The sequence below is a fragment of the Aythya ferina genome, assembly GCF_964211825.1.
Source record: "Aythya ferina genome assembly, contig: HAP1_SCAFFOLD_72, whole genome shotgun sequence".
In the NCBI taxonomy this organism is placed as follows: domain Eukaryota; kingdom Metazoa; phylum Chordata; class Aves; order Anseriformes; family Anatidae; genus Aythya; species Aythya ferina.
Window position 1 is genome coordinate 458,282 of NW_028181438.1, and position 23,527 is coordinate 481,808.

At 47.2% G+C, this 23,527-nt stretch overlaps 1 protein-coding gene across 1 annotated transcript in view; it reads left to right on the forward strand.

The window, feature by feature from the left end:
- The window catches only part of LOC311428404 (uncharacterized protein), a gene marked incomplete at both ends in the record, with an annotated part of 51,359 nt that extends 28,523 nt beyond the window's left edge, over positions 1-22,836 (forward strand). Inside the window, 3 exons of the mRNA XM_084539873.1 lie at positions 17,285-17,627; positions 17,732-17,998; positions 22,814-22,836. Coding sequence (XP_084395999.1) covers positions 17,285-17,627; positions 17,732-17,998; positions 22,814-22,836 — 633 coding nt within the window. The remainder of the gene's footprint in view (positions 1-17,284; positions 17,628-17,731; positions 17,999-22,813) is intronic.
- Positions 22,837-23,527: the final 691 nt, after the last annotated feature.

Sequence of the window (23,527 nt, forward strand, 5' to 3'; positions counted from 1 at the left end):
ACGTTAAATGTACGTGAAATTATTTGGGGGTGTTTTCACATGCAAAGCCTAATGCAGTGCATGCAAGCCCTGTCATCTTCTTCGTCTAGTAGTGTCGCGTTAAGGGGTGTAGCCGATTGACCGTCATGGGTCCCGTCGGATTCAGGGTGCTGAACTATCACGGTCACGGATTCACCAACAACGCAGTACGGCCTCGCTCTAGTCGCATTCAAGGAGAACTCTCACAGCTAGGAAGAATGCAATTAAGTGCAATTTCTTACGGCGACAGGTACACAGGTTCTTTGGATTGTCAGTGATAAATTCACTGTCTGCAAAAGCAAGCTAGCATGCATGAAATGCACAGGTACACAGCCTAGGTATTAAGACATGAAAAAGCATCAAAACTCTAGAGATTTCTAAGATTCCACAGAGACGCCTGGTATAAGCAAGCGTTCAGATCTTACCCCACGGCGTCCCAATGGAGTGGGGGTGGGGGAGTGAGAGGCTCAGCCTGTCGAGTGATGTCAGAAGGAATCCTTCCTGAAAGTATCTTCCCTAACATCCCCTTTCTCTTAAAGCAATTGATATTATTTTCTATCTTTAAGGTGGAGCTTGAGTGACTCTAGTCATGCATATCTTGGTTGTGCTTGGTAGAAATGATCTCACTTGCGTTTAAAGGTACAGGCTGTGAGAAATTCCGAGGGCGTGCTCAGTGAGGGGTGGTTGCACCTTGGAGGCGGGTAGCTTTTGGGATGGAGGTGTGCTTATGATGCCTAGTCGCTTAAGGCGATTACTCCACAAGTAGTAACTTAGTGTTGATTTAACTTCAGCATATCTAAAACATAAGAAGGATGTTAGTATGGAAGAAGCCGATGAAACCAGTCCTTAAATCTTACTTCTTATTGTGCGTGAGCAGACTGGCGTGAGTTTTAGCTATACTGGCAAATATCAAACCACACCTGTGTCGTCCCAAAGCTGGGAAAAAAAAAAAAAAAAAACAAAACCAAGGAAATGTTGAAGCAAATAGGGAGGCCTGTAGCTTGTGCAGTCTTTTAGCTGAGAAAATAAAGAAGGAGAGAGACAGGTAGCCTTGAGCTAGCAGAAGCAAGGAAGAGAAGGGCTAAAAGGGAAAAAACAGGAAGGAGAACACCAGCTCCAGACTGACCTCTAGTAACCTTTTTCTCATTAAGGGTCATTAGCACATTAAAAATCACACCTGTCAAAATGCTAAACTATGCTAATGTGGGATTCGGTGTGTGTCCCCCCTCTCCTGTTCCCCCTCCCCCCCGGTATTCCTCTGTAATGCACAAGCTCAGTGGAGATAAGTTAGGTGAGCTGTAATAACCAATCCAAAGGAGCCAAAGAGAGAGTTTTCACAAGTTTCCTGTGTATAAATGACGGCGATTCGAGTCAGAGGTGTGCTTGCTTTGCGAAAGATGGCCAAGTACCTGACTCTGCAGAGTTCTATAAGTAATTCTATAATTAAAAGACCTTCGTGTGCATTCCGACTCTGGGTGCTTATTGGCGCGGTGCACTCTGCACGAACCTGCAGACAACATCTGTACTCAGTGTCATGCCTACAGACAACCCTTTACTGTTGGGACCTGCATATTTTTCTGTGCATTCAACACAACCCCTTTGGCACAACTAGTTAACCACGTAGCTGCCAGTCCACCACTCAGTTGCACTTGTGAAGAGGAAAAGCTATTTCCGTCTACTGGAGGAGCACATCCTCTAAATGCAAGCTTCACTCAGCTGGTCATTTACTGCAGGACAAGATTTGAAAAGTGTTGTTGAGTTCTGGGTTTCCTGCTTACAGGAAAAATTAAGTGCTAGATCGCCCTCTACTCCGCTTTGTCTGCTGCATTTAATGGAGATAAAACTGATTTCGTTTGCTCCTCCATTTATGGACAATGAGCTGAAGGAACAGGTACAGCACATTAGCCTGGAATGCCTTCCCTCCCAACCAAAGTAAACTGGAGCTGTAACTAACACAAGCAAAAGCAAGGCTTCTGTGTTTTCAGCTGAATAAAGTTCCAACAAAATCATCCTCTGGGATTTGAAGGTTACTTCACATGACATGCCAACGACTCTTTTCCCTCCATTGTAAAGCGGATCCCTGCTGTTAGTTGCTCTAGAAGCAAAGGAATCGTCGGTTTGGTAACCAAATAGCCGCTTCTGCAAACGAGAAGTGTTGTGCTCTCTCTTCCCTTTGAATGACTCCACACTTCTCATCAGCTACTGGATTGCTGACCTAGAATCAGAGAACATCCCAAGGTGGAAAGGACTCCCAATAATCACCAAGTCCAACTGGTGGCTCCACACAGGACCACCCCAAAGTGAGACCCGATGTCTGAGAGCATTGTTCAACACTTGTTGACCTCCGTCAGGCTCGGTGCCATGAGCAGTGCCCTGGGCAGCTGTCTCAGTAGCCAGCCACCCCCTCAGCGCAGCACCTGAGGCGCACGGGGCTCGGCGGGGCGGCCCGGGAGGGGAGGACGGCGGGGCGAAGTGGCAGCTCCCTCAGAGCCGTCTCCCCGCCGCCTCGGCCGCATGTCGTGGCTTTTTCGTGTCGGGGCTTTTTCATGTCGTGCCCTCGGTCTCTCGCCGTGGGTGAGATGCTGCTCCCCAGCGCGGACCCCTTGCGCGCGGGGCCTGCCCGCGGCGGCGGCGGGAGGGAAACCCCAACCCCAAAGCCCTCCCGGCAGGGAGAGCTCGGGGTGAGGGCCGATCCGGCACCGACAGTAAACACACGCCGGAGGAAACGCTCTGGTTTTAGCCATGAGCAGCGCGGCCAGGTTCAAAAGGCGTCACGCTGGAGCTCCGAGTTCGGCGGCGTTCCGAGGCCGTTGTGGCGGTTGTGGAGACGGCCCCGGCTGAGGTGGCTGCTGCTGTCGCTGCTGTCCCCTCTGTCCCTGCTGTTGCCGCTGTTGCCGCTGTTCCCGGACCTTGGAGACCCCCGGCGGCTCCCTGTGCCAGGCCCTGTGGCCCCGGGGAGCTGCCCGCCGCCTCGTCGGCCAGCCCGGCAGCAATCCTGCCAGCACAGAATAGCCCACTGCGTTTCAGGGTAAAGTGACGATTAATTTCTATTTCCTGGCCTGGGTGCTGCTTTCTTCTTTAAGGAAGCTTCAAGGTTAAAGGTTCAACTCAGTTATGTCAGGGTTCAACTCCGTTTCGTGAAGGGGCTCTTGTACGAAAGCTTAAGCTGGGATTGACTCTCTGCTAAGCGGAGGCCAAACGTGGACCTACTGAGAAGCAGGTCCTAAGTGATAACATTTTCTAAAGAGACTGCTAAACACATCTGAAGAGTGCTGCTGCAGAACTCTGAATGGGGGGATAGCAACTGTCTTAAGTGATCTGGAATCTTGAATTTACTTTTCAATGGACAAGAGGTGTGTCTCTCAAGGCAAACAAAGAGAGGAGTAACACCCTCTCTTGTCACTCATGTCAACATAAATTTATGCTCAGAGCGTAGGTGTAGGAACAGCATCGGTATGTATATGGAACATCGGGAGAGGAAGCTCTATTGGTATTTACAGTTTTTCTACTATCTTGCCAGAGAGACGTCATCTCCAAATGAGAAATGGATGTATTTTGAAACAGTGGTGGTGGATCGGATTTCTTCTTTCTAGTGTTAATATTTGCTCTTGAATCGTACTTAATACCTGGTAACACCTCAATCAGTTGTCAAAAATAAACTTAAAAATGTGTAAGGCTTATCTCATTGGTGAGTATAAAGATCAAGGTCTTCGCTTCGCTTTGCTTCCCTTCCCTTCCCTTTTTTTCTTTTTTTCGTTTTTTCTTTTTTTTCTTTTTTTATTTTTTTCTTTTTTCTTTTTTTCTTTTTTTCTTTTTTCTTTTTTTCTTTTTTCTTTTTTTCTTTTTTTCTTTTTTCTTTTTTTATTTTTTTCTTTTTTCTTTTTTTCTTTTTTTCTTTTTTTCTTTTTTCTTTTTTTCTTTTTTCTTTTTTTCTTTTTTTCTTTTTTTCTTTTTTTTCTTCTTCCCTTCCCTTCCCTTCCCTTCCCTTCCCTTCCCTTCCCTTCCCTTCCCTTCCCTTCCCTTCCCTTCCCTTCCCTTCCCTTCCCTTCCCTTCCCTTCCCTTCCCTTCCCTTCCCTTCCCTTCCCTTCCCTTCCCTTCCCTTCCCTTCCCTTCCCTTCCCTTCCCTTCCCTTCCCTTCCCTTCCCTTCCCTTCCCTTCCCTTCCCTTTTCATTTTCCCCAGTATTGTTTTTCTGTTCTCCTTCTCACTGCAGTCTTGATTTTGTTTCTTGTCCCTTAAGTATGTTTCCAAAGTGTTGCTGAAACATTTTCCCTTTCAATCCTACAAAAGGAGCTGTCACTGGTGAAGATCGGAGCTTATCCCTGAGCCCAGGAGCTGTCACCTTAGTCTTCCAATCGGACAAGGACGACTTCATTTCTCATGTAAATGCATTTGTCAGGTTTGCGTATTGTTTTTTCAGGAATGGAAAGTGTGTATAGAATGGATTTAAAATCAATTTTAAATGTAAAACGTCAGGGCAAAAAAGTTCTAATTACAACCTCTGCACACAATTTGCCAGCTGTGGGACTAGGAGTTTTCTTATTTACTGTGTTTTGTTTAACGTGTCTGAAGTTTAATGGACAGCAATCAAGGCGTGCTAGAAATCTGAAAGCACTTTATGCTTTGTTCTCTCCGTCATTTTGGTATAACAAACTAGCTTATGTTTTAAACCCTCCATGAGGTTAGTGGTTTCCCTAAAGGTAACAAGTCCCTGTGTGCTACAGTAAGACAGTAACAAAACATGAAGTATAGAAGTTCATCCTGTCATTATTCAGCTTCTGCCTATGGACACACAACTACGCTTATTTAAAGCGGTATCACCTTGAAACCTAATCAGCATTTTAAAAAGGACTTTGTAGCAGTTATTGGCTTTTGTCCTGGAGGGCTGAGGTTTGTTTTGTTTTGTTTTACATTCAGCATTTCCGTTTCTAGCTTACATTCCCCTGTTATTTTGCATGAGGAAAGCATGCAACTTTTCAAAGGAGAACGGAAAGAGCTGCTTTTTAGTCTAACTTTTCAGTTTTTCATAGGAGTTTTAAATGTGGTAGGAGTAAAACACCAGAAGTACTGCTGCCAAAGTTATATTCAAACTCGTCTTTCTTGGAGAAGCAGAAGAAGCCCAGGGAGAAATGAATTTGCAAACATGCTCTTCATGCTCTCCTTTCCCAAGATTTCTCTGAGATATAGCCCATCCTCTGTGGGTTTTGAGGTATATGGTTCCCAGGAGTGAAAAGGAGGGCCAAACATCTCTCCTCTTGGATCTCAGCATGCCAGGGCTTTAGTGTACTGCCACTTACAGCTCCGCTTTTTCACCTGGAAAAAGCGACCGCATGATGTAGACTGAGGAGCCCTCACAAATTAACTTGCCGTCACCAAGTGACGCCCATGAAAGGTGTATTTAAAAGCTAGGCTCATTATAGAATCACAACAAACCCCTCATGACTGGTGCAGTAGACAGTGAGGTAGAGGGCGAGCCCTGGAAAGACAGAAGAAAAGTAGCAGTGAGTTCTGGGTACCTTTGTGCAGACGAAACAGAAAAACACAGGCAGTGAAGTAATAGTGTTCCGTTACTAATGCCAGCAATAGATAATTGCAACAATTATCTGTTAGATCATAGGTACTAATTAACAGATAATTGCGCAACTCCGGAAATCAATAAATAACTGATTCCCCTCAGAGAATGTCTTCTACATTTTTATATTAAAAAGACTCCAGAGTTGTAATGGATTAAAATCCTACGGAAGGGAAAGAAATGGCATCAGCCACTAGTTCTGCAGAAGCGAAAAGTAATACTGATAGAGTTTAGATGGAAATTTTCACTTTGTGTGTTTAGTTTGGGGATTCTTTTTAAATCATTCATACCAGCGATTTAGTTCTTAAGGCTGTTTCTTTGAGATTAAGTGACAGGACTTCTGTTACTCTTTTCTTCTTGGAATGCTTCTTGATATTCTTACGTCAGCCAGAACTTCTGTCTCTGTTGCAGATGTGAACAATGACCGTAGCTAAGAAGCCCAAATCTTCAAAGCCTAAAAAGCCCTCTTCAAGGCGGTCTGGCAAATCCAAGAAACCAAGTCCTAAAATAGTGATGTCACGCACCGCCAACTGGGGCCGGATAGTGCCTGCAGAAGATTCAAGCCAAGTCTCTGTGGCCCAAGGACGTGGAGGTGCTATTTACTGTAGATCATCTGAAAAATCTAAGGCTTTTGCCCCAAGAGATCTAAGTAAGTGTGTGTTTTATCCTGCCTCCATTTTCTTCAAAGCAAAAGTAGAAAATGCAGTTCTTACTTGTTGCACTGATAGAGAAGGGGACTACTGTGAACAAAGACTTCAAAAGCGAATCCCCTAAGGCAACTGAAGTGACTGATGTTACAGAAATTAATTTTGATATATTTACAGTCAACAGAGAAATACGGGGAGCTTTTTGTAATGCACAGATTCCTCCATGTCTTTTCTGTTTTGCAGAGAAAAGTGTTTGATTGTTGCTATTCACAGCTTCCATTTTTCACAGGTTTTTTGAAGGATAACATTGCTCAGGAAAAAATCTGGTATCTGTAGGGGTACCGTCATTCCTAGTTCCTAGTTTTCACGTTTTTACCGTATAATTTCAAGTCTAAGTTTGTGGTTTAAGTTATAATAAGGAAAAAAACAGTAGTTGAGTTAATCAGGTTAAAGATTATAGATGGAGAGGAACTTGGCATTAGGTGCTACAAACAGAATGGCAGTTAGCCTTGCCTTAGAAGAATTAAAATGGTTGACTAAAGTTGTTTGTTTTTTGTTTTTTGTTTTTTTTTTCCCCAAAACATTGTGTTGACCAGCCAATTTGAATTTGGTGGTATTAAAGCTGTCTGCAATAAGTTTTTCTGGTTTGGATTGTAGCTAGCTCCTCTAGGTGCTCCTGCAGAATAGTATTTTTTTAAATACCTTTCTTCGAAACAAACAAACAAGATCTCTTTTTAAATTTAACTTTCTTGCAGTCGTTAATGATGGAATTGCTCCGCCACAGAGCATTCTTTTTCCACCTGAGAAGATTTGTATGGATTGGCGAGAAACACAAAGTGTTGGAGTTGGCCTGTACAATCTTGGCAACACATGTTTTCTTAATGCTACTCTGCAGTGTTTGACCTACACACCCCCACTTGCCAATTACATGCTTTCTCTTGAGCACAGCCAGTCATGTGAGTACTTTCTAACAGTATTTTGAATCTGTTGGATAGCTCTGAAGGTGAAAGAACAGCAGTGATTCTGTGAGATAAGCTTATTTGCCTGATTTTACCTGTAGCAGCTGGCTTTGAGCACTGTATTAGCAGTGGGCTCCGAATAGCATATGGAGTGCAATTAATGCACCATGGTTTATTTATTTAGTTATTTGTTTGTTTGTTTGTTTGTTTGTTTATTAAAGGATCATTTATTGCTTCATGGGAATAATGAAGTGCATTGGACAGTAATGCATTTAGTAATAATTTTAGAGAGTAATACATTTTGCAGCCTGTGGAGTTCACATTCCTGTCAGCCTTTACAACTGCGACTTTGCAGTAGTCTTTTAGATTTCTCATCACAAAATGCATTTGAATACAGGCTTAGTGGATATTTTTCTTCTGTCAAGTTGTGTGAAATGAAATGTTACAAGACTGTTGGGACATTGGCATCTTGGGAGAATAGAATGTAGCAAGGAGAGTGGATATGGTATCTATAGCTTAAATTGTACTTAGATGTTTGTAGGTATGGATATTTCGCTGGACTGGGATGCTTTGTTCTTTCACTCTTCAGGTCGTGAACAAGATTTTTGCATGATGTGCACGATGGAGACTCACATTAACCAGGCCCTGCGTTGCACTGTTGATGCCATCGAGCCTACGCATGTTATCAGTAATCTCAGTCGTAAGTGGCTTCAGATGTGTTTCTTTTCGATAGCTTGTAATCTTCAAATAATTATTTGATGTGTCTAAGTGGTTTTAACACTCCAATGAAGAGAGATTTTAGAAATACAAGAATGATTTCATTTTTAAATGAGGTCAATACTATCATCTTCTTATTTAGGAATAGGACAACATTTCCGTTTTGGCAGTCAAGAAGACGCACACGAGTTCTTGCGCTATACTGTTGATGCTATGCAGGAAGCGTGCTTGAACGGAAGCACCGAGTAAGCATAAACAAGTTCACTTTCATACATTCTCTAGCACCTTCTAGTCCTTTATTTACTCTCAGAAATGATCTCTAGCACCTTTTAGTGCCTTATTTACTATCAGCAACGCAAGTCTACATCATCCTTGGTTTTCATCAAACTCTTTGAAGAGTTAATTCTGTGCCTTAAATCTTCTGAGGTCTGATTATAATTTATTTCCAGATTGGACAGATCTTCTCAAGCTACCACCATCATTCATCAAATATTTGGAGGATTTCTAAGATCAAGAGGTACTTGAAAAAATATTCCTGTCCTTAGAACTGATCTGTGTCTTTTGTCAGTAGTAAAGCAGTCTGTAGTTTGTCTAAAGTAGTATCTGTCAACAACTTGAATTTGGACAGTTAGTCTCCTTCACATAATGTTAAGCATTTATATTTTGTTTCCAGTGAAGTGCTTGAATTGCAAAGCAGTTTCGGATACGTATGAGGCATTTCTTGATATCACTTTGGATATAAAGGTAAGATGTTTTCTAAATATAATTCATGATGTTTAAGTACATGCATAACTTTCTAAATTAAACTTGTTTAACTTAAAAAAACAAACCACATATAATGTTAAAACGTAAGAGCTTGGTGGTGCTAAGGAAGTGGATTGGACTTTGTCCTTCCGTGGAACCCATGTAAATAGTCTCCACATTTGCATTGGGTTTAAGGGGAAAGAATTCTCTTTCTGCAAAAATTATAATGCTGTCCTACTTCTTTGTTGTTCTACCTCAATATACATCTAATTGTTAGACTGATGAATTTGTCCCCAGTATTGATGACAAAGCACACTGTAGATGCTGTCTAGGCAACTGGGAAAGTATTTGTTCCAAAGTCAAATGCCTTCCAGGTGAGGTCAATGCTGAGCATGCTCTTTCTGCCTCCTTCTTCACAGTGCTCCTAGTAGATCGCTTGAGTATGTTAGTAAGATTCTCTTATAAACTACTAGTATGTCTCTGGAATTTTGAATTACGGTGACTTTACGCTCTTCTTTCTCGCTGCTCTAGGCGGTTTCGTCTGTTAGCAGAGCTCTGGAACTCTTTGTGAAACCTGAAGAGCTGGATGGAGAGAATTGCTATAAATGTAGCGAGTAAGATTTTGACGAATTAGGTCTTAATCCTAGATGTCAGTTTTCTATGTTGCATGACTCTGTTGGACTACCTCTAAACTTTGGATCTACTTACAAGTTTTGTGGAAGTTTATAAAAGACTTGGATTTTTGTTTCCTTGGAGGGGGGAAGTCTTGTTCATAAGCATTCCCTATGGGTTTGCAATTCTCTGGCTTGTATTTTGCCATCAGAATTCAAAAAGAGCTACTTTTGTTCTTTCTATTTATTAGCTCTCGACAGTACTTTTCTTGATGTAAACTGCCCAGTTTCCGTTGTTCTCTGGGCTAGTGGCTAATTTTCACTGCTTACACCGTAGGTCCTACCTTGGAGCGGGCAATGTGTCAAACTGAACTATTTTGTTTCAAAGGATGGCAGATGGGTTCAGTGTCTTTCCAGACAAGCTCAGTACATGAAGACTTCCTACTGTTAAATGTCTCTCTCCTGTAGAATGACCATGTGCTTCTGTTGTATTTTTGATGTTGATAGTCGACCTATGTTGGAGATTATTTGCAATTTCTAGCCCTGGGGACCAAGGCTCTCTCGTTCCGCTTTCAGTATTTGTATTTCCCTTGAAAGCTGAAAGAATGTATCCAGGATTGGAGTTCAAATAGCCACTTTTGTAGACCAAGAAATGGTACCTTGCCATCCAACCTGGTCATACCCTTTTGTGAGAGATTCCTGTTCCCGCTATGCTCTGAGTTGTTGGGAAAATTGACCTTCTTCTCTGTATTAACAAACCTGACACGCAGTGCATGGGTTTATGAAAAGAAAAAAGACCAACCTATTATGCAAGTAAATATCATTCAAATAGCATAGGCATGCGTGAGACATTAAAAGGAGTTTGTTTTGGGGGCGAAAAAAGAAGATGCCTTCAAACACTTATCTCTGCTTGGTTTTAAGGTGTAAAAAGATGGTTCCTGCGTCCAAGAGATTTACCATACACCGTTCTTCCAAGGTTCTCACAATATCACTGAAAAGATTTGCAGATTTCACAGGTGGAAAGATCAACAAGGTATATTTACCACTGTAATGCAACTATATCATTGTGTAATGGGACATCCCCCAAAGCTGAAAGTTGTTAATATTTTCAGACAATAATTGTAGACTAACGACTATGGCTTATTCTTTCTCTTAATATCAATAAAGTTCCCGCTTGACAAGAAGCATATGCTTTCCTCTGAGAAGGCTGATTCATCAGGAAACAGTTCTCTGCAACTTCTAGTCTTAACCGTTGTTTATGGGAAGACTTATTTGTAGTGAATCAAGAAATATATTCGAGAAATATATTCTAGAAATCAATTCTAGTCTGTGTTTTTTGGAAGTGTTTTTCTCTGGCTAGTCCACGAAGTACTCTGGGATAATTTTTCTATCTTCTTGATGTCTCTTTAGGAGGTGAAATATCCGGAGTATTTGGACCTGAGAGCCTACATGTCGCAGTCAATGGGAGAACCACTGCTCTATGCCTTATACGCGGTGCTGGTACATCACGGTGTCAGCTGTCACTCAGGACACTATATATGCTATGTAAAGGTAGAAGTCAACAGCATTTCTAACAGGGTAAAGGTTGTGCTGGCAAACCAATTAAAGCATGACTAGCAGCTACTGTTTCTAGGGAAAAAGATTTCATTATATTTTTATTTGACATGTGTGTATTTTGTTCCTATCCGTGATTTCAATTGGAAAACGTGCAATTCACCTAAAGAAATCGTTGTCTTTATTTGCAGGCTGGTAATGGACTTTGGTATCAGATGAATGATGCTAAAGTAGTGCATACTGACATTAAAAGAGTTCTTGGTCAGCAAGCTTACATACTTTTTTATATCAGGTAATAACAAATCTTAAAATGTGTTCAGAAGAGATTTACTTTCCTGTTATTGATATTTTTCTGTTTTGCAAGTGTTTTTCTTGCTATCCCGGGAGAAGATTATTATTTGTCTAATTCAGTTCTGTCTAACCTGAAATTCTCTGTGTCGTTTATTATCTTTTGTTGCTCGGCCTTAAACTGCAGCACTCATGTAAATTGCTATCTATGTGTTATCTGTAGCTGGCTAATTTAGAGAAGGAGAGAAATGAAGGCCATCTGTGGTGTAAGAATGAATTATTGCTGTGCAAGTGATAGTCTTAGTAGGAAGACTGTTCTCTACTTTTCAGTCTGTAGTCATGGCGAAGCCTTCTGTAGAGAAGGCTTCCATATCGTATGAGCTGTTCCTCTAAAATGATAGGATGGGATTTAATCCAAGAGTAGGCTGAAAGAAAAACTAAACTACGATCACTGCTCTTTTCTGAAGGCGCTATGATTTGACACTTGGAGAACGTGCGTTTTACTTGCCAGCACCATCTTATCCCTGTTCATTCCCTCCTGGTCAGCAGGGGGCTAATAGTAAGCAGGCTGGATTTCTGGGACCACGACTTCTTCCTCATATGATTAAGGTAATTCAGGGAAGCGGGAGGGCAGATAACGGCACCAAACTGCTAGTGGGTTTGGGGTTTGGTGTGGGGTTTTTTGTTTGGTTTTCGGCATCTTAGTTTTGTTTTCCTTCCCACGCTGCAGCTTTCTTCACAGCCCTCATGCTACAGCCAGAGTCATTCAAACAGTGGTTACTGCTAAATTGTGCAGCCATGCGACTCCATTACTTTATACCTCCAAGACAGCTTTCTAAAGCACAGAGAGCTACGCTCTTTGACTATTTAAGCAGAGTGTACTAATCCTCAAATCATTTAAAAGAGGACTTGTTTTTCCTATCCTCGTCACTTTAGCTAAGACAGGGAAAACTAAATGTCTTATTCCTGAGCACCAGAACGATTACTTCAGGCTTTTCAGGGTATGTTTAAAGGGGAAAATAAATATATTTGGGAATAGCAGCAGGTAATGTTAAGTTGCTTGGCTGTTTTTCAAAGATGATGTTAATTTGATACCAATCTGCAGTAAACCAAAAGCAGGAATTGAATACGCTTATTGGACTTGCATTTATCCTTAACGGGCAGTGTGTTTTTCTTTTTAGGTGTTAAGACCATTTGTAGAAACACTCAGTAGGAGAGTTTTGTGTTTCAAAATGTTACATGCAGTGTTTGCGTTAATCCATCTTGCAATTTCTTCTTTTTAAATACAGAATTCAAGCCGTTTAAATGGAAATGGATCCATAAAAGAGGACGCAAAGACCACTGGTGTCACCCTAAAAAGGCCATCTTCAGCACCACCAATGGCCTGTGTTCAAAACCAGGCAATTACCAGGCCTTCAATTACTGATACGTCAAGAAAACAGAAGATCACCATCAGTATTCACAATAAATTGCCTGCTCGTCAGACTGTGTCACAGCCTGACTTTCTTAGCAGTGCTGTGGAGGATGAAGATCTCTACCAGGCTGTTCCTTCATCCACAATTGCAAATTTGGTAATGCAAATGAAGCAAATGCAAACAAACAAAAAAGTTTCTGATGAAATTTTTGTGGAGCCAACAGTGAATGAAAATCCTAAACTCAGCTCTGATAACACAGTCCCTTATGGTGCAGAATCTTCAGGAAAATCTGAGGAGGAGTCAAAGGGCTTATTTCAAAGGAATTTGAAATGCAATGCAATGTCCTCTAATGGAATTTTGGTGTGAAAGGTAGTCCGTACATTGCAGCATTCCAATTCTTCCTGTCAGAATGCTGACAAAGGAAGATCCCAGCATGAGCTGCCAAAAACAGATTCACTAAATGGTGCTATTAGGTTAGTTAATGAATCTAAAGAAAACGGACTGAAACTTGATGATTCCACTTGCCGAGTAGAACCTGTTAAACCTTCTGAGATGTTCTTTTCTAAAACAAATGGATTGCTTGAAACATAGATTTGCTCCATCGAGAATTTCTCACCTACGATGTATTCGGGAGTGTTTATTGTGTTCCTAATTCAGGTGAAATACTGAGAAAACACAGCACACACGTGATCATAAGACTTTGTGGTATTATCCCCTTAGAATTTGCAGACCTGAGCTTACATTAGAACTTGTCAACTTAAGCTCAGCTGAGATAAAAATTCCTAAGTTTCCTAAAGTAGATTTTGGGGGGTGAGTTGGGGTTATCTTTGAAGTGTAGATAATGCATACAACTCACAGCGGTCTTGCTTACCATTTAATGGAGAAATTCTGACAAGACTAGTCCTCAGTACTACTACAAATAGTATTTTTTTGTCTGCTGACTTGTGCGTTTTAATTGCAGATGCCTGGAGCTATGCCTTCAGTCAATCGAGAAGTCATCACGGAGTCCTTCAGAGCCAGCCAGCTGAACAGCTTGTCAGAGGAAATGAGGTAAAATGAGCACAGTCTGATTAAGACAAGACTTTATGGAAGTTCGTTACAGTTTTATCTGTCTACTAATAGTATTTAATGGAAGGATTTAAATTAGTACAATTCCATACTGTGTGTCCAGTGTCACGAACAGAACTAATGATCAGCACTGAGCATATCACTCTGATGCAGGTTGGTGCCTCAAGGAGAACTTGTGTTCCTTTATAGAATGTTTTTCCATTTTTCTCCACTGTCTGGAGAAACACTGGCTGTTCCCCGCTCGCCCCTATGCCTTTTTTCTCAGAGCAGCAGGTGGAAGGAGACAGATGCGTTTGCTTTTTTAGTGCAATGGCTTCAGAAGCAAGAGGGGAAAAAGCACTTTCTCTGGGAGCTGAAGAAGGTGTCCTAATCACAGGAGAGGTTTCTAAATGGCATATCTTTGCGAGGGTTCCTGTAGTCCGGAGGTTTTTGTTTGTTTGTTTGCCTTTGGAAGGTTTTACTCTTAATATTCACGTCCTTCAGCAGAAGTGAGAAATGGGTTTTTATTTTATGCAGTGTTGCGGAACCTCCGAAATCTCCTGGGAACGATGAATACCTCGCCCAGTACCAATGTGATGACCGTGGAGACAAGGAGAAAGCAAGAAGATCAAAAGAACGTGACCTCATTTCAAAAGAAACCGTTTTGTCCGGCAAAGAGTCTTGTGAGCCTGGTGAGAAATTGCGGCAAACTTCCTCTCTCAAGTCTGACACTGAATGTAGCTCTAACAATCTTTCTTCCTTAGCTATTGCAGATAGACGCCAAGATACAAAGGACAAGACTAAAACCACTGAGAAAGAGCATTACCGAAGCAAGAGGGAACATGCTCCTAGTGAAGAGAAGGAGAGTCAAAAAGCAGGTCCTTCCAGCAAGAGGAGGTGTTCTCAGAGCGTGGAATTTGTTGAGCAAAAGAGTCACAAGCAGGAGTACTGGGAGGGAAGCAGGTACAGATCTTTCCCTCGTGAAAGAAACAGCCCTGAGAATGGCAGAAGAGCAGTCAAATATTCAAAGTACAGATCTGGCAGCGGAGGAAGATCAGAACAAGGTAGCAATAGGTACTACCGATCCAAAGGGGAAAGAAGTTGGAGCAGAGAAAGATACTATCGAGACGAAGCACGGAGATGGGAAAGATGTGGCTATTACAAGGATTACTATTCACCTCATGCGACAGGAGACAGTAGAGAGAGAAAGTTCTCTCACGGCGATTCAGCCTTTGACAGATGGACTGCAACTTACTACAGCAGGTCACATAAGCATTATCATTACAAAAGCGGATGGCCTCACGGTTCCCTCTTGAGAGAGGAAGATGTACGTCGCTTTAGCACACCCCGAGCAGACTTGCATCGTTGCTCGGTACCTCAGCAACATTCCAGAAGACATTCTCGTGAAAGACATGCGCTTCCACCTGTGTCAGCTCATTTGGAGAACTGTCTCCAGAAAAATGAAACAGAAGGAAACAGAAAAAGAAAATATACCCGTGCAGAAGGTAGTGAAAGTGAAATAGAAAGGAAAGACAGAAAGATAGAAAAGGAGCTTTTAGGTGGTGAAAAAAATGCAAAAATATCACAAGTTCTGGAAGAAACAGAAGTCTAAGGATAAAGATGGAGAGAAGGATTCCAAGTAAGCAAGGATTCCAGCATACTCCGCATTTTTTATCCTAATTCTTTTCTGGGTGCTTCTCATGTCTTCCTTTTTTTTTTTTTTTTTTTTTTTTTTTTTTCTGGTAGTTTCTAAGTTCTTTAGATAGCACCAGCTGGCTGGGGATCATGTTGTTAGGTTGATCAGTGAAGACAGGAAAGCTCTTGCTGAATTGTGTCAGAGCACTAGCTTTGGACCACATAGTTCGAATCACATCCGTACACCATTCCAGATTAGGTTAAAAGATTTTTTCTGCTTGCACATATTCCAGAGCTAGCCGTTGTTAATGATCTGTGTACAAACCAGGACCTATGGTCCTTCAATCTGACGGCTTAAGTTTGCTGCATCTAAAGTAAGTTGCGTGTGCACAAAGCACCACAAAATAGCTGACATGCTGCAAATCATCACCTGTGGTAAAATAAATCAAGTTTCATATAGGCAACAAGTGCCACATCTTTTTTTCCCTTTTTAACTTGCATGTTTCTTTCAGACTTCATGATTTGTGTTTCTGTGCGCTCCGCTTTGACAATGCCAATCGCAAGCGTAAGAAAAAGAAGAAAAAGGAGAAGAAAAAGAAGAAAAAGGAGAAACACCAGGAAAGCAAAAGGCTCCTTGGAACACTTGGATCCTCGTTTCCAGAAGATAACGCGGGAGAAGAAGGAAGAATGCCATCCTCCAGATGGCTCTTCATGTCAGTAATGCAGAAGTGAGAGCAGTAAACAACCTTACAAGGAAGGGAAGACTTCCAGTGCAGGCGAAAGCAAGAAATACTGCTCCATCGCATCCAACGACTATACTAAAGGTAAGCGGCCGCAGCGTGTGTGAGGAATTCCTTTTATATTAATCTCGAGATTATTTCAAACAGTCTTGAAGTGCTTGATGACTTAACAGTCTGCAGATTTATTATCAAATCAAAAAAAAACCCCACTTGGTAGACTATTTTTTTCCCAGTTTTGAATGGCCACTAGGAAAGAAGGCCTGAAATAAAGAGGTTAAAGGCAAATGGTTTTCACAGAATCACAGAATTTTCTAGGTTGGAGGAGACCTCAAGGTCATCGAGTCCAACCTCTGACCTAACGCTAACAGTCCCCACTAAACCATTTCCCTAAGCTCTATTTTCATTTGGTTTGATGATGAAGTGGCAAACAAGAGGAAGAGTTGCAAGCTCCCTTCTTAAATTCAGTCCAGCCAAGTAGGAAAAGTAAATGTGGACGGACAGCTGTATCTTGGCAAAGAAGATAGTAGGGAGCAAGGAGGTTTAGCAGTCAAGATGGAAGGTGATGCCATGAGGCTTAGAGGCTAGTAATGTTCTAATGAACATGGCCAAGTCTTGCGCTGGGCAGCCTGCTTGGGTCCAAAGCCTGCAGTCCTCCCCAAGATGTCGGCGAGGGGCTGGTGAGCCGTTGGGACGGAACCCCCGTTGCCCGGGTTCCCCAAGCAACCGCCCCACTCTCCAGCCACCATGGCAGGTCCAGCAGCCGGCTCCCGCTCCTCCCGGGGCTGCGGCCCTGCTGGCGAGCCCAGCGCCCCAGAGCTCAGCCCAGCGGCCTTTTTCCCACAGAGGGTTTCCCCAGACGGCTTCCGCGGCTTGCGCAGACGCAAAACTCCCCCTTCGTCGTCCCAGCCGTGCCGCCAACGGTGGCTGCCTGGCTGCTGCCCTCCCTCCCCGGAGCGACGGCGCTGCCCTTGCAGCCCCCGCAGGTACCCACCCTCCCCTCCGCGCTGCCCCAGGCCACCGTCTGGCACGTGGTGCCGGGGGTCCAGGGGCAGGTGCTGCAGCTCCCCGCCGGGGTGCAGCTGCCACCTGGGGGGCACCTCCCAGCCCAGGGGCACCACCTGCAGCTTGGGCAGCTCCCCGCCGGGGGGCAGCTCCCTGCTGTGGGGCAGCTCCCCGCCGTGGGGCACCAGCTGCAGCTGGTGCAGCTCCCCGCTGTGGGGCAAAACCTGCAGCTGGTGCAGCTCCCAACCATGGGGCACCAGCTGCAGCTGGTGCAGCTCCCCGCCGGGGGGCAGCTCCCCCACACCGCTCCTCCCTGTGCCCCCTGTGTCCATCAGTGGGGACAGCCCATGGTGACGGGGACACTGGTACCCCACCATGCGCTGGGGCTGGGGCCCAGGGCCGTGCTCCATGGGGAGCTCCTGCACCCCGCAGGCACCTGCCTGTTGCAGGCCCCCGCCCAGCGCAACCCCCCGCCACCCCTCGTCCCGGGGCCTCCGCTGCGGGGGCAGGCGCTCCCCACGCCCCGCACCCTGAGCAGCAGCCGGGGGCAGCTGCCGGAGCCCTGCTTGCACGCCGTGGGGCTCAGCGAGGACCAGGGGCCCCCGCTGCCTGGCCCCACTGCCCCCAAGCCTGCCCAGGCTCCAAGGACCGCCAGCACCCAGACGGCGACGCCTGACGGTGAGTTTGGGGCTGGCACAGCCGGCCGCTGGGCGCCCCACACCCAGGGGCCATGGGAAAGCTGACATCGCCTGTCTTGGGGGATTTTCTTGCTTCGTCCTCAGCGGCGACAGCCCCGCAGGTGCCTGAGGAGCCCCCGCAGCTGCCCGAGCTGGGCCCTGATGCCTTTGCCGAGGCCTTTCCAGAGCTGGCAGGGGACAGCCAGCAGCTGCAGCACATGCAGGACGAGCTCCTGGCCGACCTGGACATCCCCATCCCCGGCATGGAGGAGCTGCTCAGCTGGCTCGATGCCGTGGAGCCCCAGGACGCCTTCCCCGATTTGCCCAGCAGTCCTGCCCTCAGCCGCTTCCTCTCGCAGCTGCCCGACCTCTGCGAGGACATCGAGGAGCCGAGCACGCAGGGACTGGAAGCCACAGGAGCCCTCGGTGAGGTCCCCTCAACCCCTGGGCTGCGCCCCGAGAAGCTTGAGGGTGGGCTGTCGCTGCAGTCCCCCGTCGTGCCAGCAGTGAGCCCCCCGCTCAGCCCTGCAGCCAGTCCCCTGCCCAGTGCGCTTAGGAGCCCCCTACCCAGTCCACCCCTGAGTCCCCCCAGGAGCCTCCCTGACACCCAGCTCCTCAGTGCCCTTAGTAGACCCCTGCCCCAACCCCCCCAGCGTTCCCTCAAGACCCGCCCCAACCCCAAGGTCCCCAGTGCCCTTAGTAGACCCCAGCCCAAATCCCCCCCGAGTTCTCCCAAGAAACGCCCCAACCCCAAGGGCCGCAGTGCCCTTAGTAGACCCCAGCCCAAATCCCCCCCGAGTTCCCCCAAGAAACGCCCCAACCCCAAGGGCCGCAGTGCCCTTCGTAGACCCCAGCCCAAATCCCCCCTGAGTTCCCCCAAGAAACGCCCCAACCCCAAGGGCCGCAGTGACCATAGGAGACCCCTGCCCAAACGCCCCCTGGGTCCCCTCAAGAGTCCCCCGCCTGCCCCTGCGTCCACCAGCACCAAGCGGGGGGCCAAGCGCCCTGCGCCCAGCAGCACCCCCGGGACAGCGCAGAGCTGCCAGCACAGGAGGCCGACGACAGAGAACCCCCCCGGCAAGGAGAGGAAGACGCTGCTGGGCCAGGCTGGCCAAGGCCGCAAGAGACCGTGCCAGGGGAAGACGGCTGGCAGCAGCACGGTGGCTGGCAGCAGCAGGGAAGCAGGCAGCAGCGCGCAGCAGCTGGCGATCAACAGCACCACGGCACCCAGCAAGAGAGCGCGAAGCCCGGGGGCTGCAGGGGGGCAAGGAGCAGCGGCGCCACCTCCCCGCAGAGCGCGGCTGCTGCCGGAGACTCCGAGTGGGGAGCCCCGTGCCGTGCGGCCCCAGGACAGGCTCTGTCCCCAGGCCAGCGGGGCCAGGACGCTGCAGCGCCAGCAGCCGGGGACAAAGACCCCCAGCGAGACTTTGCAGCCGCTGGGGGCCAGGGCCAAGGCGCTGGGGCCAGCGTGCCAGCTGGCCTGTGTGCAGCCGCAGCCCACCTCCAGCAGCCCCAGCAGCATGCCCAGCGCCCCGCCGACAGTGCCAGGCTCCAGCTACCCGTGACCGACCTCGGGCTTCTCCTCGACGGCCCCCGCAGCACCCAGGCAGGCACAGAGACCTCTGCAGGCACGTGCTCCAGCTTCAGCCACGCTCCTCAGCCCTTGCCCCTCTCGCTTGCCCTCTCCCCTCTCTCGTGCTGGAGCTAGGGGATGGGCTTGCCACTCACAGGGATGGCAACAGCGCCAATGGCAAATGCGCGCGCGCCTCACCCAGGAAGGTGGCAATGGCAAGCTGGGGAGATGCTGGCAGCAGCTGGGCTGGGAAAGCTTGGCCATGGCAACTGCTGCTTGGGACACCAAAGGGCTGAGAGACAAGACTTGCTTCTTCTTTCGGGGCATTGCTCTTCTTTCCTGCCTTCTGGATTAAATTCCTCTCCTTAGGTGGTCACTCAGCAAGGCCTCTGCCTGCAGCTCTTCTTGCACTGGCATGCCAAGGGGATAAGAACTGGGAGGTCTTTGGGATAGCAAATGATCAGTGGGATGGGAAGTGATGATGGGGATAGCAATTCATTGGAATGGGAAAAATGGGTTTTATTTGTATTAAATTTAAATTTTTTAATTTTCATTTAATTTATTGGTTTTCTTATTTATTTAATTAAATCCACCTTATTGACTGTGTTGTACGGTATGGCATTGTTTTATTATTATAAAATTATAAGTATTTAATAGTATTAAATATTTTTATATATTAATATCTTATAAACTGTAAGTATCATTATTTATTATTTTGTTGGTTTTTATTCCTTTTCTACCCTATTAAACTCTCTTTATCACAACGCACTGGTTTGGACTTTATTTTTCCTTCCGAGTCATTCTAGATTCACTCCGGATGGGGGGACACTAGCGAACGCCTGTGTGCTTCAGATCCAAGGTCACCTTTGCCCTCATTCAAGATACATATTTGCATCTGTTGTTGTGAAACAAAATTAACAACAGGAACAATAAAGTTACCTACTTGCTAGCAGCAGCTCTACATTTGCTGGGGTCTGCTCTGTGCATTTTGAAGACCATTCCATGCTCTTCAGCCCCTTCAGGAGGAAATGTATGGTTCTAGGAAAATGCGTCTTGACCTGATGCAAAGCTGTGACGCAGCCTGCAGCTGCTGCAAGCCCTGGCATTTTACCTGCAGCCCCTCCAACAACTCTGATGTTCCCTGCATCGACTTCAACCACTGCGGCAGGACCTAAGGCCCCTCAAAGCCTTGTCACACACCCTGCAGCCCCTCGAGCCCCTGGCATGGTCCCTGCAGCCCCTCCAGCCCCTGGCATGTTCCCTGCAGCCCCTCCAAGCCTGGCACAGGCCCTACAGCTGGCTCCAGGGACGACCCCGTTGCTGTCTCAGGCACCAATACACACAAGGGGAAGGAATGGGGAAGGAATGCATGCAGAAGTCATCTCGTTTCGGAAGGGCAGAAAGTCCTCCCAAGAAGAGGAAGGAGCAAGAGGAAGGCGAGGCAGCCTACCCCAAGGTAGGGCCATCCCAGGGCACAGGAGGCTGTTGGAAAGGAGAGCAGAGAGAAAAGCATCAGGAAGCAGGTGATCCCCATCCCTGGGCGAGCTGCGAGCCATGGGACAAGATTGCAGCTGTCCTCCAGGCGAGCACATTGTCAGCTGGCTGCTGCGCTGCTGGGACAGCAGCTGCGGGAGCCTGGCAGCAGAGGGCAGGGAAGCCAAGCAGCTGGGATCCTTCTCTGGGGAAGGGGGCACTGAGAAAGCGCTTGCAAACGGGGCACAAGCCCTCAGCCTCTGGAGGCGTGAAGGAAAGGGATCCCTTCTGGGAAGATGCTGTGGGCTTGCTGAGGCTCGAAGAACAGATGGTGCTGGCTGCTACCAGCGTGCTGCAGCAGCGGCAAGACAGAGCCTTGGTGGTTTTCCTCAGCTGGGCAGCTGAGCTCCAGCACAAGCGCTCTCTCCCTGCCCCTCCTCCAATGCCAAGGGGAGAAAAGAGGCTGGCAAGGGCTCAAGGGCTGCCAAAAGGACAGGGAGATCACTCCACAAGGAGCGTCACGGGCAAAGCAGGCTCAGCACAGCCTGTTCCAGTCCAGCCCGGGGCCTGCGGGGGCTCTCCACAGGCCGCGGCCTCCTCCAGGCCACAGCCACCTGCTCCACCGGGGGCTTCTCCAGCCACAGGGGGGCTGCAGCGTGGAGATCTGCTCCACGGGGGACCCATGGGCTGCAGGGGGACAGCCTGCTCCACGAGGGGCCTCTCCCTGCACAGGCCGCAGGGGAGCTGCTGCTGTGAGCCTGGAGCACCTCCTGCCTCCTGCTGCACGGACCCTGGGGGCTGCACAGAGCTTTCTCACTCCTCCCTGAGCCAGACGCTGCTGGGCAGCAGCTTTTGTTCCCTTTCTTAGATGGGCTCTCCCCCAGGCGCAAACATCATCCTTTTGCTCTGCGTTCTGGGCAGCAGCGGGTGGGTCCCTCCTGGAAGGAGCCTCCTGGAAGCGGCTCTGAGCTCCCATGGGGCAGCTGCTGCATTCTCCTCACAGAGGACACCCCTGCAGCCCCCCGCTCCCACAGCCTGGCCACGCAAACCCAAGCCAAGACACCGAGCGAGCCTCCCTGATTGCCAGCCAGCAGCTGGCTCAGCCTGGGACCCCAGGCCAGTGCCCACAAGACTCTCCTGGGCCTTGAAAAGCAAGCCTTGTGGGGACGGAGCACCCACAAAGAACGGACTCACACAACAGGACTCCTTGCCAACACTGCCTCACAGACACCTGGGCCTTGAGCGGGTAGCTCACCTTGAGCGAACTCATTTCCTTCCCAGTAGCTGAAATGTGCCCTTTCGGGGGCATTTGGGGGCTACAGCGTGCTGCTGAGAGGGTTGTTGGAGCTCCTGCAGGGCAGTGCTTCCACTAAGGCAAGGCCTTTTCTGCATCTTCTACTGCCCTGCAAGCGAGGATGCTTGGGGCACACAAGAAGCTGGCAGGGGACACAGCTGCAGGGATTGCAGGGATTCCTAAAGTCATAGCCAAATACAAGAAAGACAGGAGGACGTGATGCTTCCGAGAGAAAGGAGCTCGCTTTGGGGTCCAAATCCATCCCTTTTTCAGGAAAGCAAGAGATGCTGTGCATTTCTCTCGTCCCCCTCAGACAGCCACTGGGTGACGATGGTGCCAAGTGTCTGGAAAGAGACCTTGCTTTCTCAGGCCCAGGTGTCCAGCTGCACACCAAGGCCGTCCCTGGCTTCCAGGCGCAGTTGCCAGGCCCAAGGCCGAGCTCCCCTGCGAACCCCCAGCCCAGCAGACCTTGCTCCTGGCATTGTGGAGCAGCCATTTCACGGCAGCCTTTTCTCCTGGCAGTCAGCTTAGCGCCGAAAGCTCTGTCACCGGGACACCCGAGAGCCGTGGCAGCTCAGCAGAGAGTCACTGTCAGCCTTGGAGCTCACAAAGGTGGGTGGCCGCAAGTGCCCTGAGCGTCCAGCTCGCAATGAGGACTGCTGTGGCACTCAAATTGTCACCTGTTTGCTGCGATGCTGGGATACCTGCTCTGGTAGCCTGGCATCAGAGGCCAGGGAAGCCAAGCAGCTGGGATCCTTCTCTGAGGCAGGGGACACTGAGAGTGGAAATGGAAATGGGGCACAAGCCCTCCGCCTCTCAAAGGAACCCCTCAGATGTTTTGGTATAGTAAACTTACGTATATCTGTGTGACTCTAGACCACAACATGTTAGTGTTCTGGTTTGTCCACTGCTTTGTTGTGGGGGCTTTGAGTTGGCCTCTACTCTTTAGGTGAATGCTGACTTCATATCTATGGTGCACTTTATTCTTAAAATGGGAAGTTTCTACCAATTTCCTGTCCAAAGTTCCTCATAAGCCAACTGCAATCATCATTTCAGATGTATCTCCCAACTTACACATTTCCTAATTCTCCTTGATATTTACTCAAGAAATGCATTTTCACAGAGACATCATATTTTTCTCTCAACTGGCATCTGGCTGAGCAGAATGATGTCCTTTAATTCCCTTCCACACAATAGGCAACTTGTTCCTTCTGTCTTCTGAACACTTCCTCCTAAGTTCAATGTGAATACAAGTGGCAGAATTTTGCCTCATGTCTTATATGTGTGGCAGGGCTGCCCTGTCAGGTGTATTTATACTGGAGAAAAAAAAAAAAAAAAAAAAAGAATAGCCATACATACCATATAACCACTTAACTTTTTCAGTTCTTCTGTTAACAGTGCATGAACATGGGGTTTTGTTGTTTTATTGTTTGTTTTAAACTCCTGACTGCCATATAGCAAACATGACAAAAAAAAAAAAAAAAAAACACCCTTTGTTGAGAATCTCTAAGCATGGCTCTACTTTGTATTATCAAATGTCACTTCACCTGAACCATTTCAA